General features: G+C 42.8%; 1 protein-coding gene across 3 annotated transcripts; it reads right to left on the bottom strand.

Annotated features, from left to right (window-relative positions):
* LOC115105715 (plastin-3-like) lies at positions 1 to 27,363 on the bottom strand. 3 transcript variants are annotated; one of them, XM_065007397.1, is made up of 17 exons: positions 27,172 to 27,362; positions 21,608 to 21,713; positions 21,195 to 21,346; positions 17,585 to 17,714; positions 12,587 to 12,719; positions 12,337 to 12,418; positions 11,979 to 12,144; positions 11,605 to 11,747; positions 9,572 to 9,667; positions 9,262 to 9,457; positions 9,071 to 9,149; positions 8,795 to 8,912; positions 8,479 to 8,612; positions 7,498 to 7,621; positions 6,621 to 6,689; positions 5,400 to 5,524; positions 1 to 969 (listed from the first exon to the last, which is right to left on the bottom strand). In XM_065007397.1, exons 2-17 carry the CDS (start codon positions 21,669 to 21,671, stop codon positions 837 to 839), a joined length of 1,944 nt encoding a protein of 647 aa, XP_064863469.1. In that variant the 5' UTR covers positions 21,672 to 21,713; positions 27,172 to 27,362; the 3' UTR covers positions 1 to 836. The 3 variants fall into 3 exon arrangements, with proteins under 3 accessions (XP_064863469.1, XP_029483890.1, XP_064863470.1); XM_029628030.2 differs by lacking the exon at positions 6,621 to 6,689; XM_065007398.1 differs by lacking the exons at positions 1 to 969; positions 5,400 to 5,524 and adding an exon at positions 6,372 to 6,472 and having other exon boundaries at positions 6,617 to 6,689; positions 27,172 to 27,363.
* Between the last annotated feature and the right edge of the window lie 603 nt (positions 27,364 to 27,966).

Genomic DNA, 27,966 nt, shown 5'->3' with positions numbered 1-27,966 from the left:
TTGTATGCATTGTTTGTTTTATTTATTGTTCTCTTTATGTATAAAGCACTGCAGAGTATACATTTATACAAAACACGCCACTATATGGAATGCAGAAATATGTCAGCTATATTTTCTGGTCATGGCGAATTCAAAAGATTAAGTGGAAACCTTACTGTGCAACAGAATATAGCATCAAGACAAAATGAAAAGGCACAACGAATGAAACTGAACTCAGTAAGCTCCCCTTTTCTTCCAGAGTAAGACATCTTTAGTCCAATACAAAAATGCTAGACGAGACACCCAGCTCCTTTCAGCTTACTACCTAGCATAATTGAAAAAAAACAGAATACCCTTCAGGCTTGGTCATTACTAAGGTTTGACCTTGTGGCTTCTGTGTAGAGATGTGCAGCTGTTGCCAAGACCAGCTATAAATATATGCATGCATTTCAATAGGGCAGAGGGGAAAGTTAATACTCCACAATTTCAGTTTAACCAAGTTAAAGCTCATCATCCACTGTAAGGGATGTTATAAGTAGTGTGAACAGCAAGCATATAGTTGTAACAGTAAAAATGCACATACACCATACAGCATTCTGAAACAAATAGAGTTACATATTGAGAAGTAACATAACAAGTTGTCCTCTAACAGACCTAGTCTTCAGAAACATGCTATGGGCTTAACTTAAGAATACTACAAAATATTGTGCAAACATTTCTGTTCAAAACGAGGTTGAAGTAACACTGGCACTTTTAGTAACATTTTCTTCCACGTCTTTCTAAATTCCCAGGTCGCCATTCATCAAGCAAATGGCTTGTGGGTAGTTTGTCGATGCCAAAGTGACACAGCATCTTGGTTAAGGCCACTTCATCCCCCGGCCCATCAAGCATGCGAACACCGTCATTACCATTTTGGACTTGACCTCCACCAGGTCGTCTGGGAGAGCGTAGACACACACCCCGATCTTCCTCGCCATGGAAATGGCATATCTAAGAGTAGAAATAGGTTGTTTCATTTAATATTGATCAGCACTTTCTTGCATGACAAGACATTGACATTTGTTGAATATTCATTCGCATAACTTCTTAATATATTAGTGTGCCTTCAAAGTATTCATACACCTCGACTTACTCCAGTGTTACAGCCGGAATTCAAAATGAAAATACCTCACCCGCCTATATACACCCCATAAATGACAAAGTGAAAACATGTATAGACATTGAAAATGAAATACAGAAATCTAATTTACATAAGTATTCACACCAAGTCAACACTTTAAGCGTTTATAGCTTATTATCCGAAAATTTGGTCGGTGGCTTCCTATGGATTGTGTGACGCAACTGCGGAGCCTCCAGAGGCCAAATTGAGCTCCGTACTGCATTCAAATTTTGTAGCAATGAGGGCTCCACATAGCTCCGTATTGACATGATTGGTTGACAGTAGGTGGGGGCAGGAGGTCCTGTACAGTGCATTCAGAAAGTATTCAGATCCCTTCACTAACATGGTTACATTACAGCCTTATTCAACACAATACCCCATAATGACAAAGCAAAACAGGTTGCAAATGTATTAAAAATAGAACAGAAACACCTTATTTACATAAGCATTCCGACCCTTTGCTAGGAGACTTGAAATTGAGCTCAGTTGCCATTGATCATCCTTGAGATGTTTCTACAACTTGGCATCCACCTGTAGTAATTTCAATTTATTGGACATGATTTATAAGATGATGATAAGGGGACACACAGATCAACATTAAAAAAGGTCCCACAGTTCACATAGTATGTCAGAGCAAAAATCAAGCCATGAGGTTGAAGGAACTGTACGTAGAGATCCGAGACAGGATTGTGTCGAGGCACAGATCTGGGTAAGTGTACTAAAACATTTCTGCAGCATTGAAGGTCCAAGAACAGTGGCCTCCATTCTGAAACAGAAGACGTTTGGAACCACCAAGACTCTTCCTAGAAGAGCCCCGTCGCGGACTAGGATGTCTTGCTCCCAGACAGACTAAACAACTTCTTAGCTCGCTTTGAGGACAATACAGTGCCACTGACACGGCCCGCAACCAAAACATGCGGACTCTCCTTCACTGTAGCCGACGTGAGTACAACCATCGCAAGGCTGCAGGCCCTGACGGCATCCCCAGCCGCATCCTCAGAGCATGCGCAGACCAGCTGGCTGGTGTGTTCAGACATATTCAATTAATCCTTATCCCAGTCTACTGTTCCCACATGCTTCAAGAGGGCCACCATTGTTCCTGTTCCCAAGAAAGTTACGGTAACGGAGCTAAAACGACTACCTTCCCGTAGCACTCACTTCCGGCATCATGAAGTGCTTTAAGACTGGTCAAGGACCATATCACCTCCACCCTACCTGACACCCTAGACCCACTCCAACAACCCTGGGTCTCGACCCCACTCTGTACAACTGGGTACTGGACCCCCAGGTGGTGAGGGTGGGGCGAGCCTTTTCCTGTACTCCCTGTTCACCCACGACTGCGTGGCCATGCACGCCTCCAACTCAATCATCAAGTTTGCAGACAATACAGTGGTAGGCTTGATTACCAACAACGACGAGACTGCCTACAGGGAGGAGGTGAGGGCCCTCGGAGTGTTGTGTCAGGAAAATGACCTCACATTCAATGTCAACACCACAAAGGAGATGATCGTGATCTTGCCTATGCCGTACTGTACCATCACTCATTCATACATCTTTATCATCCGTTTAGACTTGTGTGTGTATAAGGTAGTTGTGAAATTGTTAGATTACTCGTTGGTTATTACTGCATTGTCGGAACTAGATGCACAAGCATTTCGCTACACTCGCATTAACATCTGCTAACCATGTGTATGTGACAAATAAAATTAGATTCTTAGAAGTGGCCGCTCGGGGAGAAGGATCTCGGTCAGAGAGGTGAACAAGAACACGATGGCAACTCTGCCAGACCTCCAGAGTTCTTCTGTGGCGATGGGAGAACCTTCCAGGACAACATCTCCGCAGTACTCCACCAATCAGACTTTCATGGTAGAGCGGCCAGATGGCAGCCAATTCTCAATGAGAGGCACAACCGGCTGCTTGGATTTTGCCAAAAGTCCCCCAAAGGACTTAGACCATGAGAAACAAGATTCTCTGGTCTGATGAAAGCAAGACTGAACTCTTTGGCCTGAATGCCAAGCGTCACATCAGGAAGAAACCTGCCACATCCCTACGGTGAAGTATGGTGGACAGGGAGACTAGTCAGGATCACGGCAGGAACAGGGAGACTAGTCAGGATCGATCGAGGGAAAGATTAACAGAGCAAAGTACAGCGAGATCCTTGATGAAAACCTGCACCAGAGCGCTCAGAACCTCAGACTGGGGCCAAAGTTCACCTTCCAACAGGACAACGACCCTAACCCCACAGCCAAGGCCACCTGGGACAAGTCTCTGAATTTCCTTGAGTGGCTAAGCCAGAGCTCAGACTTGAACCCGATTGAACATCTCTGGAGAGACCTGAAAATAGTTGTGCAGCGATGCTCCCTATACAATCTGACCAAGCTTGAACGGCTCTGCAGAGAAGAATCTCCCCAAATACAGGTGTGCCAAGATTGTAGTCATACCCAAGACTCGAGGCTGTAATAGCAGACAAAGGTGTGAAAAAAATGTGAACCCTTTCTCACCAAGCAGTACTGCTTCTTGACACTGCTCACTTAACCAGGGATCCAACCGCACCAATGTGTCAGAGGAAGCACCGTCCAACTGGCGACCGTGTCAGCATGCATGCGTCCAGCCCACCACAGGAGTCCCATCACTCTCTAGCGACAAGGACATCCCGGCAGGCCAAACCCTCCCCTAACCCGGGCGATGCTGGACCAATTGTACGCCACCTCAGGTCTCCCGGTTGCGGCCGGCTGCAATACAGCCCGGATCTGTAGTGACGCCTCTAGCACTGCGATGCAGTGCCTTAGACCACTGCGCCATATCAGGAGGCCTAAAAACCTGTTTTTGCTTTGTCATTATAGGTTATTGCGTGTAGATTGATGGGTGAAAAAAAAAAAAAATTTAATACATTTTAGAATAAGGCTAAACAAAATTTTGAAAAAGTCAAGGGGTCTGAATACTCTGAACTCACACCCTTCCCAAAAGCTGCTCTGCGAAGTGCAAGTAGTATGACTGCTCTGACTTCTACAGAGACCGTATCACCGTAAATGTTGCATGGCCAATGCATGTCCGATTGACCACGAAGTGCCTTAAGTCTCAAAGAGCTTTCCACACATGGATTATGCAACATTTGCCCACTCATTATTACATTTTTATTCTTCAAGTTGTCAAATTGGTTGTTGTTCATTGCTAGACAACCACTCAGAGCTATCTCAGCCACATTCAATGTTGTCTTGGGAAGCAATATTTGGCCTTGTGTTTCAGGTTATTGTTCTGCTGAAAGGTGACTTCATCTTCCAGTGTCTGGTGGAAAGCAGACTGAACCAGGGTTTCCTATAAGATTTGCCGCAAACATGCATAACGCTTTGTATTCAGGACAAAATGTTAACAGCTTTGTCAAATTTTTTGCTGTATTACTTAACGCAAACAGGATGATGTTTAAATATTCTATTCTGTACAGGATTCCTTTTTGCTCTGTCAATTAGTATTGTGGAGAAACTACAAAGTTGTTGATCCATCCTGTTATATCACAGCCATAAAACTAACTGTTTTAAAGTCACCATTGGTCTCTGGTGAAATCCGAGTGGTTTCCTTCCTCTCCGGCAACTGAGTTAGGAAGGACACCTTAGTCTTTGTAGTGACTGGGTGTATTGATACACCATCCAACATGTAATTAATAACTTCAACAACGCAACGGGATAGTCAATGTTTTCTTTAAGGTGTCCTATGCGATGCATTGGAAAATCTCCCTGGTCTTTGTAGTTGAATCTGTTTGAAATTCACTGCTCGACTGAGGGACCTTACAGAATTCTGTGTTTGGGGTACAGAGATGAGGCAGTCATTCAAAAATCATGTTAGTCAATATTTTGCAGAGTCTAACTTATGTGACTTGTTAATCAAATATTTACTCCTGAACGCATTTAGTCTTGCCATAACAAAAAGGGGCTGAATAGTTGACTCAAGACATTTCAGCTTTCATTTTTAATTTGTTTGTACATTTTTTGAAAAACATTATTTCACTTTGACATGATGGGGTATTATGTGTAGGCCAATGACACAAAATCACAATTTTATCCATTTTAAATTCAGGCTGTAACAAAATATGGAAAAAGTCCAGGAGTGTGAATACTTTCAAAGGCACTGTACTTCACAACCCCCATATTTCAGGTTAACAGGAAGTATAGCAAAAACCAGTAAGTAATTGAAGCTTGAATTCCTATTATAGGTCACTAACCCATATCAAAGTTTGTCTGGACAGGTTCATCAGTGGAAGTCTTACTTTGCATTCTCCAACTTGTCCTCAGCTGCTAGGCTGCCAGTCTTGACCAGGTCATAGCTGATGCTGCCACGTTGGATGGCATCAATCAGGTCCACCACTGGTAAACTGGTGCTGATCTCCTTGTCCTGACAATCAAGGGGAGAAGACAGTGTTAAATACCCACTTTGGAAATCAGTTCAAGTATTGTGTCAGAATTTGTGGTGTCACATTAGGTCTGCTGATTAGATGTATTGACTGAGTATCACTACAGAACAGATGCATACTAAAACTGTCAAATAACTAAGATTTTATATATATATGGTTCTATACACACACCACACACAGTGGGGCAAAAAAGTATTTAGCCACCAATTGTGCAAGTTCTCCCACTTACAAAGATGAGAGAGGCCTGTAATTTTCATCATAGGTACACTTCAACTATGACAGACAAAATGAGAAGAAAAAAATCCAGAAAATCACATAGGATTTATTTGCAAATTATGGTGGAAAATAAGTATTTGGTCACCTACAAACAAGCAAGATTTCTGGCTCTCACAGACCTGTAACTTCTTTTTAAGAGGCTCCTCTGTCCTCCACTAGTTACCTGTATTAATGGCACCTGTTTGAACTTTTTATCAGTATAAAAGACACCTGTCCACAACCTCAAACAGTCACACTCCAAACTCCACTATGGCCAAGACCAAAGAGCTGTCAAAGGACACCAGAAACAAAATTGTAGACCTGCACCAGGCTGGGAAGACTGAATCTGCAATAGGTAAGCAGCTTGGTTTGAAGAAATCAACTGTGGGAGCAATTATTAGGAAATGGAAGACATACAAGACCACTGACAGTCTCCCTCGATCTGGGGCTCCACGCAAGATCTCACCCCGTGGGGTCAAAATGATCACAAGAACAGTGAGCAAAAATCCCAGAACCACACGGGGGGACCTAGTGAATGACCTGCAGAGAGCTGGGACCAAAGTAACAAAGCCTACCATCAGTAACACACTACGCCGCCAGGGACTCAAAATCCTGCAGAGCCAGACGTGTCCCCCTGCTTAAGCCAGTACATGTCCAGGCCCGTCTGAAGTTTGCTAGAGAGCATTTGGATGATCCAGAAGAAGATTGGGAGAATGTCATATGGTCAGATGAAACCAAAATATAACTTTTTGGTAAAAACTCAACTAGTCGTGTTTGGAGGACAAAGAATGCTGAGTTGCATCCAAATAACACCATACCTACTGTGAAGCATGGGGGTGGAAACATCATGCTATGGGGCTGTTTTTCTGCAAAGGGACCAGGATGACGGATCTGTGTAAAGGAAAGAATGGGGCCATGTATCGTGAAATTTTGAGTGAAAACCTCCTTCCATCAGCAAGGGCATTGAAGATGAAACATGGCTGGGTCTTTCAGCATGACAATGATCCCAAACACACCACCCGGGCAACGAAGGAGTGGCTTCGTAAGAAGCATTTCAAGGTCCTGGAGTGGCCTAGCCAGTCTCCAGATCTCAACCCCATAGAAAATCTTTGGAGGGAGTTGATAGTCCGTGTTGCCCAGCAACAGCCCCAAAACGTCACTGCTCTAGAGGAGATCTGCATGGAGGAATGGGCCAAAATACCAGCAAAAGTGTGAGAAAACCTTGTGAAGACTTACAGAAAACGTTTGACCTCTGTCATTGCCAACAAAGGGTATATAACAAAGTATTGAAAAACTTTCGTTATTGACCAAATACTTATTTTCCACCATAATTTGCAAATAAAGTCATTAAGTCGCTCTGGATAAGAGCGTCTGCTAAATGACTTAAATGTAAATGTAAATAAAAATCCTACAATGTGATTTTCTGGATTTTCTTTTCTCATTTTGTCTGTCATAGTTGAAGTGTACACCCATGAAAATTACAGGCCTCTCATATTTTTAAGTGGGAGAACTTGCACAATTGGTGGCTGACTAAATACTTTTTTGCCCCACTGTATGTATGTATGTATGTATGTATGTATGTATGTATGTATGTATGTATGTATGTATGTATGTATGTATGTATGTATGTATGTATGTATGTATGTATGTATGTATATATATATATGTGTGTGAGATATAAAAATAAAGCTTTACAAACCTTGAAGCTTGAGATCTTGGTTGTTTTCCCCGCCTCTGACAAGGTTGTATTGACCCATTTGACAATGTCGTCATCATTAGCCATCTGGCCATCTCCCAAGTCCTCTAGTACATTCAGAGTATATCTAGGAGAGATGTCAAGTGTTAGCTAGTATATTGAGCAGTTTCTGGTGCACTCAGCAGTGGTTAGCATGCAGTCACTGAAGATTAGGCAAGAGTAAATGGAAAAATCAACTTCATCAAGATCTGCTTAAGAACTAACATTAACAATATTCCAGTGCTGTTGCCTGGGGGCCAGGTTTACAAAACATTTTGCCATATGCTGCCTTCTCTTATGACCCCGATTTACCGAAAAGCAACCGCATGTGAAAGCATGTCAAATATCGCTGACAGTACCACCACAGATCGTAGTATTGTAACAGAACAAACTGGGAATTCTACGCACCACCTACTTCAGCCCATAACCATGCCTAGCTGGACAAATGATAAAATAACTTCTGGGTATTGAAGTAACAATGCAAAGTTAAAATTGGAGCAGCATATTTTTGGTTTCAGGAAACTAAGATTTTCAAAATATTTGACAGTATGACTTTTTAAAATTTTTTTGACCTTTATTTTACTAGGCAAGTCAGTTAAGAACAAATTCTTATTGTCAATGACGGCCTAGGAACAGTGGGTTAAATGCCTGTTCAGGGGCAGAACGACAGATTTGTACCTTGTCAGCTCGGGGATTCGAACTTGCAACCTTTCGGTTACTAGTCCAACGCTCTAACCACTAGGCTACCCTGCCACCCTGAAAACAGAGGTAACTGTAATTGACGGTAAGACAATTGGGATAAAATGTTCCTTTCAGCCCTCATCCTGGATCTTTATTTTACCTGTGCTCCGTTTTTCCATAAACAACCAGAAATAATAATTACATATTTTATCCCTGGCTATAAAAGTATGTTACATATTGATCTAAGCAAGTGCCAAGACTCACCTCCTCATGAGCTGCCACAGCAGAGCCAGCGTCAGGGTGGCGTTGCCATCGTTCAGGTCCTGCCCACCAATGCCAACCAGAGAAAACTTGGCCGTCATCTTTCCCAGATCCACTGCATAGTTGCAGTTCTCCAACTGAGAGCAGACAAAACACAGTAGGAATCAAGAGAAACACAAAATTAGTCCCTCTCCAGAACTGGAGCTGTGGTCTTTTGATCTATGAATAGTTGAAAACAGTCAGTTCTGCAGTATTATTTAGCATTCTTTCAAAGTAAAAATAAATGGAGGAAAATATATTTTATTTGACAATAGTCAACCTTTTTCATGTTTGTCCCAATCTTGGGATATGGTGGCTTGTTGACTTTGTTGGTCCAGTCAACGGGTACTTTTATCTTTTCATAAAGCTGAAGGATGACCAAGGCGTCTGCTAGGTCTCTATAGAGTAAAGCTAGTTATTTAGGTTACTCATTGATAATAAAGCCAAAGAAACCTTACCCTGTGTATGAACACCACTGGTAGGGAGCATGTTATGAGCAGTAGGTCATTGGCAGTTAAATTTTTCATGTAAGTCATTAGTTGAATTTGGTACATACCCATACAGATGATTGACATGTGGGTTCACGCCCAGGGAATTCATCCAGTTCCGGAATGTTCCCTCTTCTCGTGTCTCACCTAAATAGAAAATAAGAGCTGTTGAGTGGTTTTAAGGTCTAGGGGAGTACAATATATACTGAACAGAAATCACACAGCAACCTCATGACCAACAGACTAGCTCAACACCCACCTTCCAGCAGGCCCCAGTCAATGCCCTCTCCCTCAGGCTTGGTGAGAGACGGGTACTTATTGAAGAGATTGGCCACAAAGGCCAAGTTGAGTTTGGGGTTGCCAGAGACTACGTCAGCTGGTGTGACAAACTGGCGACAGTCCAGCCTGTCAGCCTGCTGAAGCATGTTCTCAGCCCTCTTCAGGTCATCCTTCTCCTATAAGATAGACACCACAGGGTCATGTGAATAACATTTCATGTATCCCTTCAGAATCTTCTTAGCCATGTTATCAGTGTATAGAATTTGTACATTTGCCATAAAAGTTCTTACACTGAAGCCTGCCATGCTGATGTCTGTGTGTGGCTGGTCTTCCTCTGTGCATTTGGGGGAGATTTGGATGAGGAGGTGGAAATAGGCTCTGGAGTCCTGAAACAGAAATCTTTGTTTCAATCTCAGCATTGAAAAAAAAACAAGCACACTGAGATACAAGGCTGTGCAGGCCACATGGGAACCCAAATGGACAAGTATGCAATGACCATGACAGAAAATATTACAGTACAATGACCATGACGCTATTGTCAATTCCTATACAGTAAGGAAGTTGTAAAGTTACTTCATAGAGCATGTTGAAAGGTCTGTCCGCTTAAAGAAAAGTGTCAGTCAGAAATCAAAGCACAGGCATAATATATAAAAAAATTAACTTTACAAAGAACCTTCTATTCTTTCAAAGCGAACATTTAAGAGTCCAGATTTGGATAAAGCCTGGTTTGAGGCACATTCATCATTATTTGATTTAGCTATTGTTCCCACACTTCTTTGTGAAGACGAGAATAGTATTACATTAACCATAAAGACAGTGCACTCAGTTCACACCCCTTGACTCCTTACACATTTTGTGGCATTACAGCCTAAATTTAAAATGTATTAAATTGAGATTTTTCACTGGCATTAACCCCATAATTTCAAAGTGTAATTGTTTTTTGACAGTTATACAAATATAAAAACCTTAAGACAATAACTATTCAACCCCTTTGTTAAGGCAAGCCTAAATTAGTTTAGGAGTAACAATTTGCTTAACAAGTCACATAATAAGTTGCATGGACTCACTCTTTGTGCAATAGTGTTTAACATGAGTTGAATGATTACCTCATCTCTGTACCCCACACATACAGATAATTGTAAGGGCCCTCAGTCGAGCAATGAATGTCAAACACATATTCAAACACAAAAGGTGTTCCAATGCCTCAAAGGGCACCTATTGGTAGCAGACATTGACTATGCCCTTTAGCATGGTCAACTTTTTACACTTTGGATGATGTATCAATACACCCAGTCAATACAAAGATACAGGCGTACTTCCTAACTCGGTTGCCGGAGAGGAAGGAAACTGCTCAGGAATTTCACCATGAGGCCAATGGTGACAAAAACAGTTACAATTTAATGGTAGGAGAAGAGTGAGGCTGGATTACATTTACATTTAAGTCATTTAGCAGACGCTCTTATCCAGAGCGACTTACAAATTGGTGCGTTCACCTTAAGACATCCAGTGGAACAGCCACTTTACAATAGTGCATCTAAATCTTTTAAGGGGGGGTGAGAAGGATTACTTTATCCTATCCTAGGTATTCAACATTGATCAACATTTTAGTTACTCCACAATACTATACTCCACAATACTAACCAAATTAAGAGTGAAAAGGAAACTAACCTGCATAGAATAAAAATGAATTCATTTGTTTGCAACAGGGCACTAAAGTAATACTGCAGAAAATGTGACTAAGCAATTCACTTTTTGCCAAATAAAAAGTTATGGGGCAAATCCAATACATTATCGAGGACCACACTCCATCATTTTCAAGCATAGTGGTGGCGGCATCATGTTATGGGTATGCTTGCAATTGTTAAGGACTGGGCTGTTTCAGGATTTTTTTAAAAGAGAGAAGCACCCGTCAAAATTCTAGAGGAAAATCTGCTTCAGTCTGCTTTCCAGACACTGGGAGATGAATTTACCTTTCAGCAGGACAATAGCCTAACAGTTTTGACTGAAATCTGCTAGAAAATCTTTGTCTTGCAATGATGAACACTCAATTTGACTAAGCTTGAAGAATTTGCACAATCAGGTGTGGAAAGTTCAGAGACTAACCCAGAATGACTCATAGCTGTAATAGCTGCCAAAGTTGATTTTCACCTCAGGTGGTTGAATACTAATCAAGATTATTTTCTTCCACTGAGAGAATTATGTAGGTCATTGACAAAAAACACAATTAAATCCATTTTAATTTCACTGTGATAACAAAATGTGGAAAAAGTTAAGGGGTGAAAATACATTGAAGTCAATGTACATGGATTTTCCACATCCATACCTTGATGTCCAAGCTGAAGTTACTGATTTTCTCCCAGCCTGCGTTCTCCAGGTGGAAGTTAGCCCAGCGCAGCAGCAGCTCCTCTGGAGACAGCTTCATCAAGTCCTCCAGGGTCTCTCCATCCCTCAGCAGAGCAGCCAGGGCTGAAGGAGACAGGGTCACAGGACATAGTCAGCTACATCACCACAACTCACTGACCAGAAGTCTTCAGTCATGAAAAAAAAATGTACTTCAAAACTGAGGACAGACTACCGGACATAAAACGACACCTTTGATCCTTGCAATAGGTCAATGTACCGTGATGAGGAATACAATTGTTAAATACCAGGTTCATGAGTCACCAAAGATGTGATAGTGCTGTGAAAGCCCCTCACCTTCATTCCTGCTGAGCTCGATGTCAGCGAACAGGCCGATCTTGATGATTTGCCACAGCAGGCCCAGCACCAGGTGGGGCTTCCCCTCCCTAAGGTCCAGAGCCCCGATGTTCACCACGTGGCAGCCAATGGCAGAGGCAGAGTTTAGAGCAAGGTTCAGATTCTCCTGTAGGACGAACAGAAACAAAGACCGTTTTGAAGTACCGTTCACGAAAGAGAAACGAGGCCCCTCCCACATATGTAAATTAAACAGATGACAGTAATTATCTCTTTACAATAGCATGGGGTGGAATGACTAAATCTAACAATCACTCAGTCAACTACAGTATATGACCAGTTTGGTTGAGTTTGTAAGGACCTGTATTGTGAACGGTGTCAGTTTTGTCTTGTTTATGGTCCTCTCGTCAATCGTGTCTGGCACCGACAAGTTGATCATTTTACTACAGGAGCACATAAACAGCTGGTTTATGAGGGGTCCTAATGTTGGAAGACACATGTATGCCCCATTTCAAACCACCACGTGTAAGGAAAAATAGCTGTATTAGGAGCTGTAAGGCTTGAAGGGCAGGAATTATACAGAACACAATTATATAAATCTATGGTCTCACCAAAGAACGATGCCGTCGCCCAGGGACTTGAAGAGGGAGTCTGAGTTGGGGTCCATGGGCAGGGCGTGCTTGCAGTCAGGGTCATTCTCCAGTGCTGTGTTTATCCAGTTGACAAACGCGTACCGTTCCTCCTCTGCATAGGACAGCACAGAGAAACAACTAGCACCACATAACAGTGGCGGTCAGTGCCGTTTAAAATGAGGGAGGACGATAAAACATTTTATCATTTCAAATACAGTATATTGGATGACTGTCATTCAGCCCCGGCCTGCAGCCCCGGCCTGCTAGCTGTCTGAATCGCTGTGTCTCCAGCCAGCCCAACCACTCACTGGACCCCTATTGATCACCCGGCTACGCATGCCTCTCCCTAATATCAATATGCCTTGTCCATTACTGTCCTGGTTAGAGATCATCTTATTTCACTGTAGAGCCTCTAGCCCTGCTCAATATGCCTTAACCTACCATTTAGTTCCACCTCCCACTCATGCGGTGACATCACCTGGTATAAACGTCTCTAGAGACAATCTCTCTCATCATTACTCAATGCCTAGGTTTACCTCCAAAGTACTCACACCCTACCATACATCTGTCTGTACATTATGCCTTGAATCTAGTCTCTCATGCCCAGAAACCTGCTCCTTTAACTCTCTGCTCTGAACGCACCAAGTAACCAGTCCTGTTAGCCTTTAGCCGTACCCTCATCCTACGCCGGTGATGTAGTGGTTAATCCAGGCCCTGCAGTGCCTAGCTCCACTCCTATTCCCCAGGCGCTCTCATTTGTTGACTTCTGTAACCGTAAAAGCCTTTGTTTCATGCATGTTAACATTAGAAGCCTCCTCCCTAAGTATGTTTTATTCACTGCTTTAGCACACTCGGCCAACCTGGATGTCCTAGCCGTGTCTGAATCCAGGCTTAGGAAGTCCACCAAAACCCCTGTAATTTCCATCCCTAACATTTTGACAAGATAGAACTGCCAAAGGGGGCGGTGTTGCAATCTACTGCAGAGATAGAACTCTGTCGTACTATCATTTCGAACTTCTACTTTTAAAAATCCATCTTTCCAGAAACAAGTCTCACTGTTGCCGCTTGCTATAGACCACCCTCTGCCCCCAGCTGTGCCTTGGACACGATATGCGAATTGATTGCCTGCCCCCCCCATATCCATTTTAAGAGCTTGTGCTGCTAGGTGACCTAAACTGACATGCGTAACACCTCAGCCATCCTACAATCTACGCTAGATGCCCTCAATCTCACACAAATTATCAATGAACCCACCAGGTACAACCCCAAATCCATAAACAAGGGCACCCTCAGATTTAATCCTAACCAACCTGCCCTCCAAATACACCTCCGCTGTCTTCAACCAAGATCTCAGCGATCACTGCCTCATTGCCTGCATCCGTAATTAGTTTGCGGTCAAACAACCACCCCTCACTGTCAAACGCTCCCTAAAACACTTGTGAGCAGGCCTTTCTAGTCAACCTGGCCCGGGTATCCTGGAAGGATATTAACCTCATTCCATCAGTAGAGGATGACTGATTCTTTAAAAGTGCTTTCCTCAACATCTTAAATATGCATGCCCCATTTTAAAAAAAAAAAAGGTAGGAACAGATATAGTCCTTGGTTCTCGCCAGACCAGACTGCCCTTGACCAGCGCAAAAACATCTTGTGGCGTTCTGCATTAGCGTCGAACAGCCCCCGTGATACGCAACTTTTCAGGGAAGTTAAGAACAAATATACACACGGAGTTTGAAAAAGCTAGCCATAGCTTTCCTAACAGAAATTTGCATCCTATAGCACAAACTACAAAAAGTTCTGAGACACTAAAGTCCTGGAGCATAAGAGCACCTCCTCCCAACTGCCCTGAGGCTAGGAAACACTTAACACCAATAAATCCACAATAGAGAATTTCAATAAGCATTTTTCTAAGGCTGGCCATGCTTTCCACCTGGCTACCCCAGTCAACAGCCCTGCGCTCCACATAACTCACCCAAACCTCCCCCACCCAAATCCAGATGGCTGATGTTCTGAAGGAGCTGCAAAATCTGGACCCTCCATTTCTAAAATGATCTGCCGAAATTGTTGCAACCCCTATTACTAACCGGTTCACCTCTTTCGTATCGTCTGAGATTCACATAGATTGGAAAGATGCCACAGTCATCCCCCTCTTCAAAGGGGGAGACACTAGACCCAAACTGCTACAGACCTAAATCTATTCTACCCTGCCTTGCCAAGTTCACAAATAGCTTACCAACCATTTCAAATCTCACCGTACCTTCTCCGCTATGCAATCTGGTGTCAGAGCTGGTCATGGGTGCACCTCAGCAACGCTCAAGGTCCTAAACGAAATAACCACCATCGATAGTCATCGACCTGGCTAAGGATTTCGACTCTGTCAATCACAACATTCTTATTGGCAGACTCAACAGCCTTGGTTTCTCATGATTGCGGTTCCTGGCTCACCAACTACTTCTCAGACAGAATTCAGTGTGTCAAATCGGAGGGCCTGTTGTCCAGACCTCTGGCAGTCTCTGGGGGCGCCACAGGGTTCAATTCTCGGGCCAACTCTTTTCTCTGTATACATCTATGTCACTCTTGCTGCTGGTGATTGTCTGACCCACCTCTACGCAGATGAAACCATTCTGTATACATCTGGCCCTTCTTTGGACACTAAATTAACCTCCAGATGAGCTTCAATACCATACAACTCTCCTTCCGTGGCCTCCAATTGCTCTTAAATACATGCTCTTCAACCGATCGATGCCCACACCTGCCCGCCCGTCCAGCATCACTATGGTTGTGACTTAGAAAATGTGGACGACTACAAATACCTAGGTGTCTGGTTATACTAAACTCTCCTTCAATACTCACATTAAACATGTCTAAACCAAAATTATATCTAGAATCGGCTTCCTATTTCGCAACAAAGCATCCTTCACTCATGCTGCCAGTCAGTTTTACGAGGGTATCCTACTGATCCTCGACTTCACTTAAAAAAAATAGCCTCCAACACTCTACTCAGCAAATTGGATGTAGTTTATCACAGTGCCATCTGTTTTGTCAAAGCCCCATATACTACCCACCACTGCAACCTGTATGCTCTCGTCGGCTGGCCCTCGCTTCATACTCGTCACCAAACCCACTGGCTCCAGGTATTCTACAAGTCTCTGCTAGGTAAAGTCCCGCCTTCCCTCAGCTCACTGGACACAAGAGCAGCACCCACCTGTAGCACACGCTCCAGCAGGTCTCTCACACTGGTCACCCCCAAAGCCAATCCTTCCTTTGGCCTCCTTTCCTTCCAGTTATCTGCTGCCAATGACTGGCACAAACTGCAAAAATCTGAAGCTGGAGACTGACCTCCATCACTAGCTTTAAGTGCCAGAGCAACTCTCAGATCACTGCACATAGCTCATCTGTAAATAGCCCATCCAATCTACCCGATACTGTATTTATGCTATATATAGATTTTCCTACGGTATTATTGATTGCATGTGTCAAACTGCTTTGCCTTATTTTGGCTAGGTCGCAGTTGCCAAAGAGTTCAACTAGCCTACCTGTTTAAAGGTGAAAAAATATCAAATTCCATTCACCCAGCTCAAGGTAACATCAATAGATATAACCTACTACATTATACTCAAATTTCCCTATACCCATCATGAGGTTGCTACAACCTAGCCTATGAATGAAAGTTAAAATTCAACTTGTGAATGTAATGTTTAGTAATCAGGGTGACAGTGACATTCAACACCATCCTGCATCTAGCTGATCTAGGGCATAATCATTAGTACAGTTGAAAACGAGAGTTTATTGGACAAATTAAGTTATGTTTATCGCCATTCTGTTTAAGAAAATTTAACAGAAACTGCAGAATGAATACACCCCTGATCACACAAATGAAGTTCACTTTCATAGCAGCAACAAACAGCATGATCACTTTGCTTGTTGTAATTCCTCCTCAACTTTTCCCATCGCTTGTGGACCTCAGCTGTCTGACCTGTTGAAAACCTAAAAAACCTAAACCAAATATCATAACAGCTAGACAGAGCCTACATAGTTGCCACCACATTATATAACGGCATAGTCAAACATGCTAATATAACGCATTAGTAAACCCGCTACAAATCATGCAGTACAGTCACAAAAACACTTCAGCAGTCACACCGGTGGGCCCCGGTTGCAAAAAGTTTATAAAACCAAATTCTTACCTTGGAATAATGTCAGTGTTGAAGAACATAGCCAGCTAGCTAACACAGGAGCCGTCAGAGTCAGGTGTTTGAGTAGGCTAAACTAGCTAGCTCTTCCATTTTTGAAGAAAGGTATTCTTTTAAAACTGCTCAACTATTGTCTCAGACAACTTCTCACCACATTATATGCACTGCCAACTGTAGCTTGTGCTTTTAGTACTAGATTCAATATCTGATCCTGATTGCAGCTTTAACTGACATTTTGTCCAGTCAAAAGCAATGATCGGAGGTCATCCTGAAGTTGTCAATTGTGTAAGTCTATGGAAGGGGGTGAGACCCAAGAGCCTACTAGGTTTTGTATTGAAATCAATGTACCCAGAGGAGAACGGAAACCATCTATCCTCCAGCTACACCGTGGTGCTACCCTACAGAGTGCTGTTGAGGCTACTGTAGACCATTGCAAAACTGTTTTCAATTATTTGGTGATGAATATATTTTAACTAGTTAACCCCAAAGAAATAGCTGTAATATTACCTATTTTTATGAAATTCACAGAGAATTCACCTCCCCTTCCTCATCTGAGTAGCCTCCACTGCTTCGTCACTACACAGAAAAGATTATTCCTATGACATCCCAGAAACCCAGTTATTGTTTTCGATTGACAAATCAATACACTACGAAAGAGACAAACAGGGCATCTACCTAAACTCATGAGTAAGGTTCCCCTAGATTAAAGCAAAGACCCTACATATATGCAATACAACATACTGTAATGCAATGACAGAAGTGGTAGGAGATGCTGTGAGCAGCTCACCAGAGAAGGAGTGTTGCGTTCCCTCGCTGGACTGTGTAGATGTCCCCCCTATGGCCAGGATCCCCTCCTTCCGGTTAATGGCCTTCCGAAAGCTTTTGGCAACATCACTGCTTTTCAACTCCTGGAATATCTGCAGTAGAGAGGGCAAAGTGCATTTAAATCAAATGTATTTATATTGCTTCTTAGACCAGCTGATATCTCAAAGTGCTGTACAGAAACCAAGCCTAAAACACCAAACAAGCAATGCAGAAGCATTAAGCTCCCACAAACCATGACTTACCTCAAGATCTTAATATAGTTACGATTACGTTATGCTCAGTCATGAGGATTACTACAAGAGAAATCTGTATAAAAAGGAATTGTGTCATCTCGAATCTGTTGCACGAGTCAAAACAAAAATTCTGTAAGCTGTAATTCTATTCAGTAAGGTTCTCACTGGGGAGAGGCCATATGGTAACATAAACACCAGTGTTTAACAGGAAGCTAAGTGCCTCTGTGTACCAAACATTTCATCCTCCTTTGTAAGAAGTAAACATATTATGGGATACTGTATGCTGAATGGCCAGGGGAAATGCTTTTGGAAATAAGGATGCGAGGGGGGTGTAGGTTGGGTTAGAAAGACATTTGTCAATGGCCTAAAATCTATACAGGAGCCAAAGTTTGAGCCAAGTAAATCAACGCGTTTGTATTCACAGGCCCCAACATCTCTAGTCGCTGACCTGACACCTGCTGGTCTCAGTAGTCACCACCAGCTACTCAGCCTGGAATGGAGTGACATTAAAAGGTGTACGCCACAAACATCGGATCATGTAGCGTTAGTTTGAAATCCTAAAGCTTAGTAAAATTACAGAAATTTTCCATGAGAAGTTAAGCAAAATTTCTGGGTTTAAATTCAGAAAAAAAAGAAGAAAAGTTGGCTTACAACAGTGAACCTATTTTATGGGATAAACAAGCCAAGTCTAGATCTTGCGGCATATTTTGGTTAAACTATCCAAAATTCAATGGAATTGCAACCCTATGCATTCTTCCATCACATGTACAGCTGATTCTCAAGATCTTGCACACTAATAGAGATGCTATTGAGCCCACACTACTACACTCTGCGCCAAGGACTACATGCTTTCTGGTAAATTAGAATTACAATACTGGGTGGGGTGAATATATTTTATATGACATGATTTTTTGTTAACTAGTAAATAGCCTACAGCAACAAAAAAAAAAGCATTTCTGCTAGTTAGTTTGCCACCATGTGGGTTTTAGCTTGCTTGAACCTGCTAACTGAGGTGTTAATTCACCCGTTTCCATACACGTTTCATTTTTAAACATTTCTTACAATGGAGTTCGTTAAACTGCTTCACCATTTATCTGTACATGGAATAGTATTTTTACACACATTTTTTCCTCTAATCATTACAGGAAAACGCCACGGGCACCATCTGATGGAGACATTTCAATGCAGCTAATGTAGAACTCTTTCTCCCGTTGCCGCCATCATCCTCCAAATCCCACCAACATCAGCCACCTCAGAGCACAACTGGTCCTTGTTTGGGAACACACAGGCTGACCAATACGAGGGTTGAAGAATTGGTGGGCATCTGGGAAAATGAGGCCTTTTGAGTCTGACAATGAGCCATCCTCAACAAGGTTTGAAAGTGACAGTGAAGATGAGGCCTCAGTCTGATGTTCAAGAGGTAGACATTGAGGAGGTCCAAGGAAAATACAGAAGCCTGAGAGGAAGACAACCAAAGCTTTAGTTTCGAGACTACCATTTTACAGATGCATGAGATCCGTCGCAGGCCATGGCAGAATATTGACATTCCGGTCTTGCAGGAAATCAGCCATACTGCTCGTTCTGTGCGTGGTGGCATTGTCATGCTGGAGGATCATGTCAGGATGAGCCTGCAGGAAGGGTACCACATGAGGGAGGAAGATGTCTACCCTGTAACACATAGCGCTGAGATAGCGTGTCGTCATTGCAGGCACAGTCCGATGATGCGGTGACACACCACCCCAGACCATGACGGACCCTCCACGTCGATCCCGCGCCAGAGTACAGGCCTCGGTGTAAACGCACATTCCGTCGAAGATAAACGCGAATCCGACCATCACCCCCGGTGAGACAAAACCGTGAGTCATAAGTGAAGAGCACTTTTTGCCAGTCCTGTCTGGTCCAGCGATGGTGGGTTTGTGCCCATAGTTGTTGCCGGTGATGTAAGGCAGGTCCTCACCTGACAACAGGCCTACAAGCCCTCAGTCCAGCCTCTCTCAGCCTATTGCGGACAGTCTCAGCACTGATGAAGGGATTGTGCGTTCCTGGTGTAACTTGGGTAGTCGTTGCCATCCTGTACCTGTCCCGCAGGTGTGATGTTTGGATGTACCGATCCCGTGCAAGTGTTACATGTGGGGGACATTTCTTTTTTGCTGAGTTTACATTTAACGGTATTAATATTTATTAGCATATATTCCTATGGAAAGTCTCCAACTCTGAATATTCCCCAAAATGTGCAACCCTAGTTAGCTTACATTGATTATGCACTGTAGATAGAGGAAGCCCATAGTAACCACAATAGTATGCATTTCCCTTTTTAAATAATGCATTTGTTGTGATTTAATTTGCTTTCAATGAAAGGATATTGTTCATGTTCATCTCAACCTAAAAAAATTATGTAATCCATTATAGCAACTAAAAATAGCACAACCCCCTCTAACAAATATACTGTAATAGCCACAGTTATGTTAAACCATACAAAAAAGGCTGAATTCAAGATTGTCCTCATCATTGAGCTATGAGAAATGGCCTTAGAGATTATGAATTTGTTTTTTTCTTTTGGGATGCAAGATGTCACATCATTACTCAACATGGAGACAAGCACAGGCCTGTAAATTAGTGTCATCACAGGCAAAACAAAATAAGGGCACACTACTATTCTGACCTCATTTCTGTGTGTACGTACACACATTTTACTCTACTTCTGAGTACCAGAAGTCATCAATTAAAATTGATAAGTGAGGATATTTTGCCAGTCCTCACTTGTTAAGATCATTTTAGGTTTAAGAGTTAAAATTAACGTTAGAGAGAAATAAGACGGATAAATAGCTACATGGACTACCTGCATGGTCCACGGTCTCTATGCACACTACACCAGGAACAGGGTTGGAGAGCTCTGCTCTACACACACCACCAGGGGTGTCAAACTTATTCCATGGAGTGGAGGGCCTAGTGTCTGCAGGTTTTCCCTTTCATTTAAGACCTACACAACCAGGTGAGAGGAGTTCTTTACTAAATGTGATTAAGTCATCAATTAAGTACAAGGGCGGAGCGAAAACCTGACTCAGCCCTCCCTGGAACTGTTACTGTTTAGCATACATCCTGATGCAAAGTCACCTTACAACACATGCACAACCCTACCACGCCAGTATCCCTGCCTTCACATTGCAAATATGGTATCGACACTGCATTTACCCTGTATATAGGTTCCTTACTCACACGTGTTCTCGTTTCTACTTCTCATGCGTTTTTGTTCTACTCTACATTCATTTTAATAGTACTACTGATATCGATTACTGCTTTGTTGCGTAGTTCTTGACAACCCCCCCCCCAATGACTCACTGATACAAACTCGTCAAAGCTGATCTCGTTGTCCTTGTTGCTATCCAGCTTCTGGATGATCTCCCTGACTTTGTAGCCAGGCAGGGGAAGGTTTGCCTCCTTGAACAACTCATGGAGCTCGTAGTCACAGATGGAGCCATTGCCATCGAGGTCTACAAATGCAGACAGGAGTTTAATCATATGATTTTTTTTTTTTTTTACTAACAACATTCAGCCAACACAATCTTTGTTTCTAGGAACCCTGGCATGGTTCCCAAACAATACAAAAAAGCTAATATGACTAAAACGTCAGGGACTGTACAATGTAGAAGCTGTTGACTATTAGCCTAGGTGTGTAATGTCACATTATGAAAACATTAATTAATGACCATAATAACACAGAAAATAAATAAAATCAGATGTAGCCTACTCACCAACTTTGCCAAATGCCTCTCTCAGTTCCTCCAGCTCATCTTTGGAGCTAATCTTTCCTGCCATCTTGATGAAAATGATCCGAGGTGGTCAGTCAAGAGGTGGGTTCTGTACAGACAAAACAGGGAACACTGTCAATGAGGTTTGGACATTAGAGCGAGACATGGAACAGAAGTCCAGAACCAGTCAGCTCATGAGGCAGTAGAAAGTGTGTAGGCCCCACCCCAACTTCTGTGCACTTTGTCACCTGGGTCCACAGAGCAAATGGCCCAAGACAATGCTCACGGGCCAGTCAACCCTTCCCCAGTTAAGAGAAAATGCCTCCCACTCTTACAGTATCCAGCAGACTACAGAAATGTGTTGGAGTAATGCTATTGCATAATTTTTTGGCATCCATCTGTAACTTGTCCTCTGAGAACTTTGAACATCAATATGGACAAACTCAGCAAAAAAAAGAAACGTCCCTTTTTCCAGGACCCTGTCTTTTCAAAGATTTTGGATTTTCACGTATTAACTTCACAGATCTTCATTGTAAAGGGTTTAAACACTGTTTCCCATGGATGTTCAATGAACCATAAACAATTAATGAACATGCACCTGTGGAACGGTCATTAAGACACTAACAGCTTACAGACGGTAGCCAATTAAGGTCACAGTTATGAAAACGTAGGACACTAGAGGCCTTTCCACTAACTGGAAAAACACCAAAAAATGCCCAGCGTCTCTGCGTGAACTTGCAGCATGCCTAATGCACGGAGGCTTGAGGACTGCAGATGTGGTCAGGGCAATAAATTGCAATGTCCGTACTGTGAGACGCCTAAGACAGCACTACAGGGAGACAGGACGGACAGCGGATTGTCCTCGCAGTGGCAGAACATGTGTAACACCTGCACAGGATCGGTACATCTAACATCCCGGATGGCAACAACTGCCTGAGTTACACCAGGAACGCACAATCCTTCCATCAGTGCTCAGACAGTCCAGTTTCAGATGGTTCTCAGCCTATTGCGGACAGAGGGCTTGTAGGCCTGATGTAAGACAGGCCCTCACCAGACATCACCGGTAACAACGTCACCTATGGGTACAAACCCACTGTTGCTGGACCAGACAGGACTGGCAAAAAGTGATCTTCACTTACGAGTCGCGGTTTTGTCTCACCAGGGGTGATGGTCGGATTCGCATTTATCGTCAAAGAAATAAGCGTTACACTGGGACCTGTTGGATCGGAGGGTGATGGCTAGGGCCATTCCCCCCAGAAATGTCCAGGAAGTTGCATGTGCCTTGGTGAAAGAGTGGGGTAACATCTTACAGCAAGACCTGGCAAATCTGGTGCAGTCCATGAGGAGGAGATGCACTGTAGTACTTAATGCAGCTGGTGGCTCCAACAGTTACTGACTTACTTTTGATTGACCCCCCCCTTTGTTCAGGGACACATTATTCCATTTGTTATCCACATCTGTTGAATCTTGTTACGTTCATACAAATATTTACACGTTAAGTTTGTTGAAAATAAATGCAGTTGACAGTGATGACATTTCTTTTTTTGCTTAGTTTATCATCTGTAGTAACATGTATCTGTTCAAGGTGAACTCTAAAATACTGTTTGCAAGAAGTTGTCCTTAGGAACCTATCCCTTTCATAAACAGACCAAAATCCTACTAATTTACAATGCCTGCTTCCTTTTATAGCTGAAAGGGGTGGGGGCAGTATATTAAAACCCACCTAAAGTCAGTCAAGATTCCTGTATTTTTACAGTCCCCATACCCAATACCTGTGTTTTGGTTCGGTGTGAATGGTCCTCAGCTCTGGGTCAAATTCTGCCTCAACTACAAAAGACCCTCTAGTGACCGGACCACTCTGCCAAACCAGCAGAATGAGATCGACAGTTGATTTGAATCATGAAGGGCCCTCAGCGATTACAGTCTCGTCAGCCATTTTGCTCCTCACCTGAAAACAACCTGAGCCATCAGGACTCCGCCGCCCACCCCATCTACTTCCTATCCCCAAATGATCATAAATAAGATAGCAACCGAACAGACTGATCTTGCTCCAATGGGACCAGTCTCTACCAATCAGCCTCTGGCATCACAAGCACATATTCAACAGGACGAACAAAGGACAAAAGACAATGTGTAATCACTAACCATGAATGAAGATCATTGATTGCATACACTAAAGGGAGCAAAGAGGTGCTTTGGTTTCTCAAACTCTCAAAACTAGAAATTAAATTCAGTCAAAACTATTAGGCAATATTTTCCCCCCCAGAGAGCAGCAATTTCCTATGAGAGTCATGTCAGGGCATTTCCCCACTAATCAAATTATATAACATACTGTTTTACAGAATCACGGCTCTGAAGGTGTACAAAACATTAGGAACACCTTCCTAATATTGAGCGCACCCCCCTTTGCCCTCAGAACAGCCTCAATTTGTCAGGGCATGGACTCCAAGGTGTCGAAAGCATTCCACAGGGATGCTGGACCAGGTTGACTCCAATGCTTCCCACAGATGCTCAATTGGCTTGAGATCTGGTGACTGGACAGGCCACTGCAGTAAGCTGAATTCAGAGTCATGTTTGTGGAACTCTTTCTGGATAATCCTAGCCTTGTGGCATTAACTTGATAAAAAAAAAAATTAAAGTGCAGACTGATACACTGCTGCCAAGGGATGCACCTGATTGGCAATGTTCACATATGGCATGCATACATTGCTCTACTTCTATCAAGGAGCCCAAAACATACAGTCACCAGCAAGCTTTGTTGAGACGCGGCATGATGGATGCGTGTACCACGTGATACAGTAGGAACAGGGACTCAGACTAGGCAATGTTTTTGGTTCATCAGCCCACAGCAACTTCTTATTTTTTTGCTGAAAGTAGTAACTAAGGTCGTGGCTAGCATACCCCATTTCGGTCAAGGTACAAGTTCTACAATCTTTTTAGGAGTCTTTAGTCATAGCCAAAGACTGCAGAGCAACAGTCTGGCTACAATTTGTTTCAGCCTTTTTTGTCCCCTTTAGTCAATCAATGACCCTTTTTTGCCCGATGGCTGGATGTATTTTGGGTGGCGGGCCATTCTTGATACACACAGGAAACTGTTGAGCATGAAACACCCAGCAGCATCACTGTTCTTGACACTCAAACCGGTGCGCCTGGCACCTACTACCATGGTGCGATTGTGGTAACGTACAGAAACTCAAGTCCTTCTGTTCTCCCGAACTGGAATACCTCTATCATATACTGACCAGAATTTTTTTTCTCGGTTAGTCACTGCCGTGTATATTCCCCCCAAGCAGACTAGAGGTCGACCGATTATGATTTTTCAACACCGATACCGATTATAGTAGGACCCCAAAAAAAAGCAGATACCGATTATTCGGCCAATTTTTATTTTTTTTTTTTTAAATAATGACAATTACAACAATAATGAATGAACACTTGTTTTAATTTAAAAAGAAATCAATAAAATCAATTTATCCTCAAATAAAACATGTTCAATTTGGTTTAAATAATGCAAAAACAGTGTTGGAGAAGTAAAAGTGCAATATGTGCCATGTAAGAAAGCTAACATTTAAGTTCCTTGCTCAGAACATGAGAACATTTGAAAGCTGGTGGTTCCTTTTAACATGAGTCTTCAATATTCCCAGGTAAGATGTTTTAGGTTATTATTATAAGACTCCCTCTATACCATTTGTATTTCATTAACCTTTGACTATTGGATGTTCTTATATGCACTTTAGTATTGCCAGTGTAACAGTATAGCTTCCGTCCATCTCCTCGCTTCTACCTGGGCTCGAACCAGGAACACAACGACAACAGCCACCCTCCAAGCAGCGTTACCCATCGCTCCACAAAATTCACGGCCCTTGCAGAGCAAGGGGAACAACCACTCCAAGTCTCAGAGCGAGTGACGTTTGAAACGCTGTTAGCGCAAACCCTGCTAACTAGCTAGCCATTTCACATCTGTTACACCAGCCTAATCTCAGGAGTTGGAAGGCTTGAAGTCATAAACAGCTGCTGGCAAAACGCACGAAAGTACTGTTTGAATGCTTACGAGTCTGCTGGTGCCTACCACCGCTCAGTCAGACTGCTCGAACATAACACAGAAATACGAGCCTTAGGTCATTAATATGGTCAAATCCGGAAACTATCATTTTGAAAACAAAACGTTTATTATTTCAGTGAAATACAGAACCGTTCGTTATTTTATCTAACGGGTGGCATCCCTAAGTCTAAATATTCTTGTTACATTGCACAACCTTGAATATATGTCAAAAGTAGTTCGCAATGAGCCAGGCAGCCCAAACTGTTGCATATACCCTGACTCTGCTTGCAATGAACACAAGATAAATGACAATTTCACCTGGTTTCGCCTGTTTTGGGTTATTGTCCTGTTGAAAAACAAATGATCGCCCCACTAAGCACAAACCAGATGGGATGGCGCATCACTACAGAATGCTGTGGTAGCCACTGGTTAAGTGTGCCTTGAATTCTAAATAAATCACTGACAGTGTCACCAGCAAAGCAACCCCACATCACACCTCCTCCATGCTTCATGGTGGGAACCACATGTGGAGATCTGTTCACCTACTCTGCATCTCACAAAGACAAGGCAGTTGGAACAAAAAAATCTAAAATGTGGACTCAGACCAAAGGACAGATTTCCACCAGTCTAATGTCCATTGCTCATGTTTCTTGGCCCAAGCAAGTCTTCTTTTAATTGGGGTCCTTTAGTTGTTTATTTGCAGCAATTCGAGCTGTGTCACAACCGGCCGCCATTGGGAGTCCAATGGGGCAGCGCACAACTGGCCCAGCGTCGTCGGGGTTTGGCCGGTGTAGGCCATCACTGTAAATAAGAATTTGTTCTTAACTGACTTCACTAGTTAAATAAAGGTGAAATAAAAATATTATGTCAAGAATAGCTCAAATAAGCAAAGAGGGACCAAGACATGGTCAGTCAATCTGGACAATTAAGAGATTTGAACGTTTCTTCAAGTGCAGTTGCACAAACCTTCAAGCGCTATGATGGAATTAGCGCGCAGATCCAGAGTTAACTCTGCTGCGGAGGGTAAATTCATTAGTTACCAGCCTCAGATTGCGTCAGAGTTCAAGTAACAGACACATCTCAACATCAACTGTTCAGAGCAGACTGCGTGAATCAGGCCTTCGTGGTCGAATTTCTTTGTGTGTTATATATCTTTCAATTTAACCAGGTAGGCTAGTTGAGAACAAGTTCTTATTTGCAACTGTGACCTGGCCAAGAAAACAAAGCAGTTCGACAGAGTTACACATGGAATAAACAAACATACACTCAATAATACAGTATGAAAAGAATCAAGGGCCATATTGAAATCCAATTTATCCTAATGTATTTACTCAACATCCAAAGTCATTTCCCCTGGTAAAGTTTGGGACGGTTAGCTGGCTAGTTAGGGTTAATAGCTGAATCGCTAACAGATGCTACTATAAAGCATACAAACGTATAATTAATGGATGAAAAAGGGAACGTTGTTGACCAGTTTAAACAAACCATGATGTAACGTTACTTTGTATTCTTAAAAATAACTTACTTCAGATGCCCCCACAATTACGCACAACGTCCTGCTCGATCCCAGAGACTTCCTCCCTCATCCAGCAATGGAAATGCACTAGCAACCTCGGCCTACTGACGAGCCAATAAGTGTTTAGAGCAAATTAATGACAGGCTGAGTTTAAAGAGGCAGCCCAAATCTGATCTTCTTTTTTTTCGATCACAACAAAAATGTTGACATCAGCTATTTATCAGAGCTGAGCTGATTGGGCAAAATATTAGAATTGGGCTGCTTGTTTAAACGCAGCCACAGTGGGCCCAATTCGGATCTTATTTAGACTAATTGGTCTTTTGACCAATCAGATCAGCTCTGATGTGAAACGGTCTGATGTGACTGGTCAAAAGACCAATTAGTGGAAAAAAGATCAGGGGCATAATCATTTTTATATTTGATTCGACCTTTATTTAACTAGGCAAGTAAGTTAAGAACAAGTTCGTATTTACAACGACGGCCTACCCCGACTCTGGGCCAATTGTGCACCGCCCTATGGGACTCCCAATCACAGCCGGTTGTGATACAGCTTGGAATCAAACCAGGGTCTGTAGTAACGCCTCTAGCACTGAGATGCAGTGCCTTAGACCGCTGCGCCACTCTGGAGCCCAGATCATTATTCTGATTCTGTTACAAAACATTTTTTTTTAAGGAAGCAAATGGAACGAAACGTGGAGGGACACAATTCGTGCAACTTAGTGTCCAACTTGCATACACTGACACAACATTGAACAGAATTACAGAGACACTTTTATTTTTTTAATTTAACCTTTTATTTATCTA

Source organism: Oncorhynchus nerka, linkage group LG22, assembly GCF_034236695.1.
Source record: "Oncorhynchus nerka isolate Pitt River linkage group LG22, Oner_Uvic_2.0, whole genome shotgun sequence".
NCBI classification, from domain to species: Eukaryota; Metazoa; Chordata; class Actinopteri; order Salmoniformes; family Salmonidae; genus Oncorhynchus; species Oncorhynchus nerka.
This window is presented reverse-complemented; position numbering and strand designations above follow the sequence as displayed.

Bases quoted from the DNA above. Each gene is read 5' to 3' on its own strand.
- LOC115105715 (XM_065007397.1), bottom strand. From the start codon at position 21,671: ATGGCAGGAAAGATTAGCTCCAAAGATGAGCTGGAGGAACTGAGAGAG. The intron at 21,347-21,607 runs GTGAGTAGGCTA...CTGCATTTGTAG, and splicing joins AGAGGCATTTGGCAAAGTTG to ACCTCGATGGCAATGGCTCC. The intron at 9,668-11,604 runs GTATGGATGTGG...TTTCTGTTTCAG, and splicing joins ACTTCAGCTTGGACATCAAG to GACTCCAGAGCCTATTTCCA.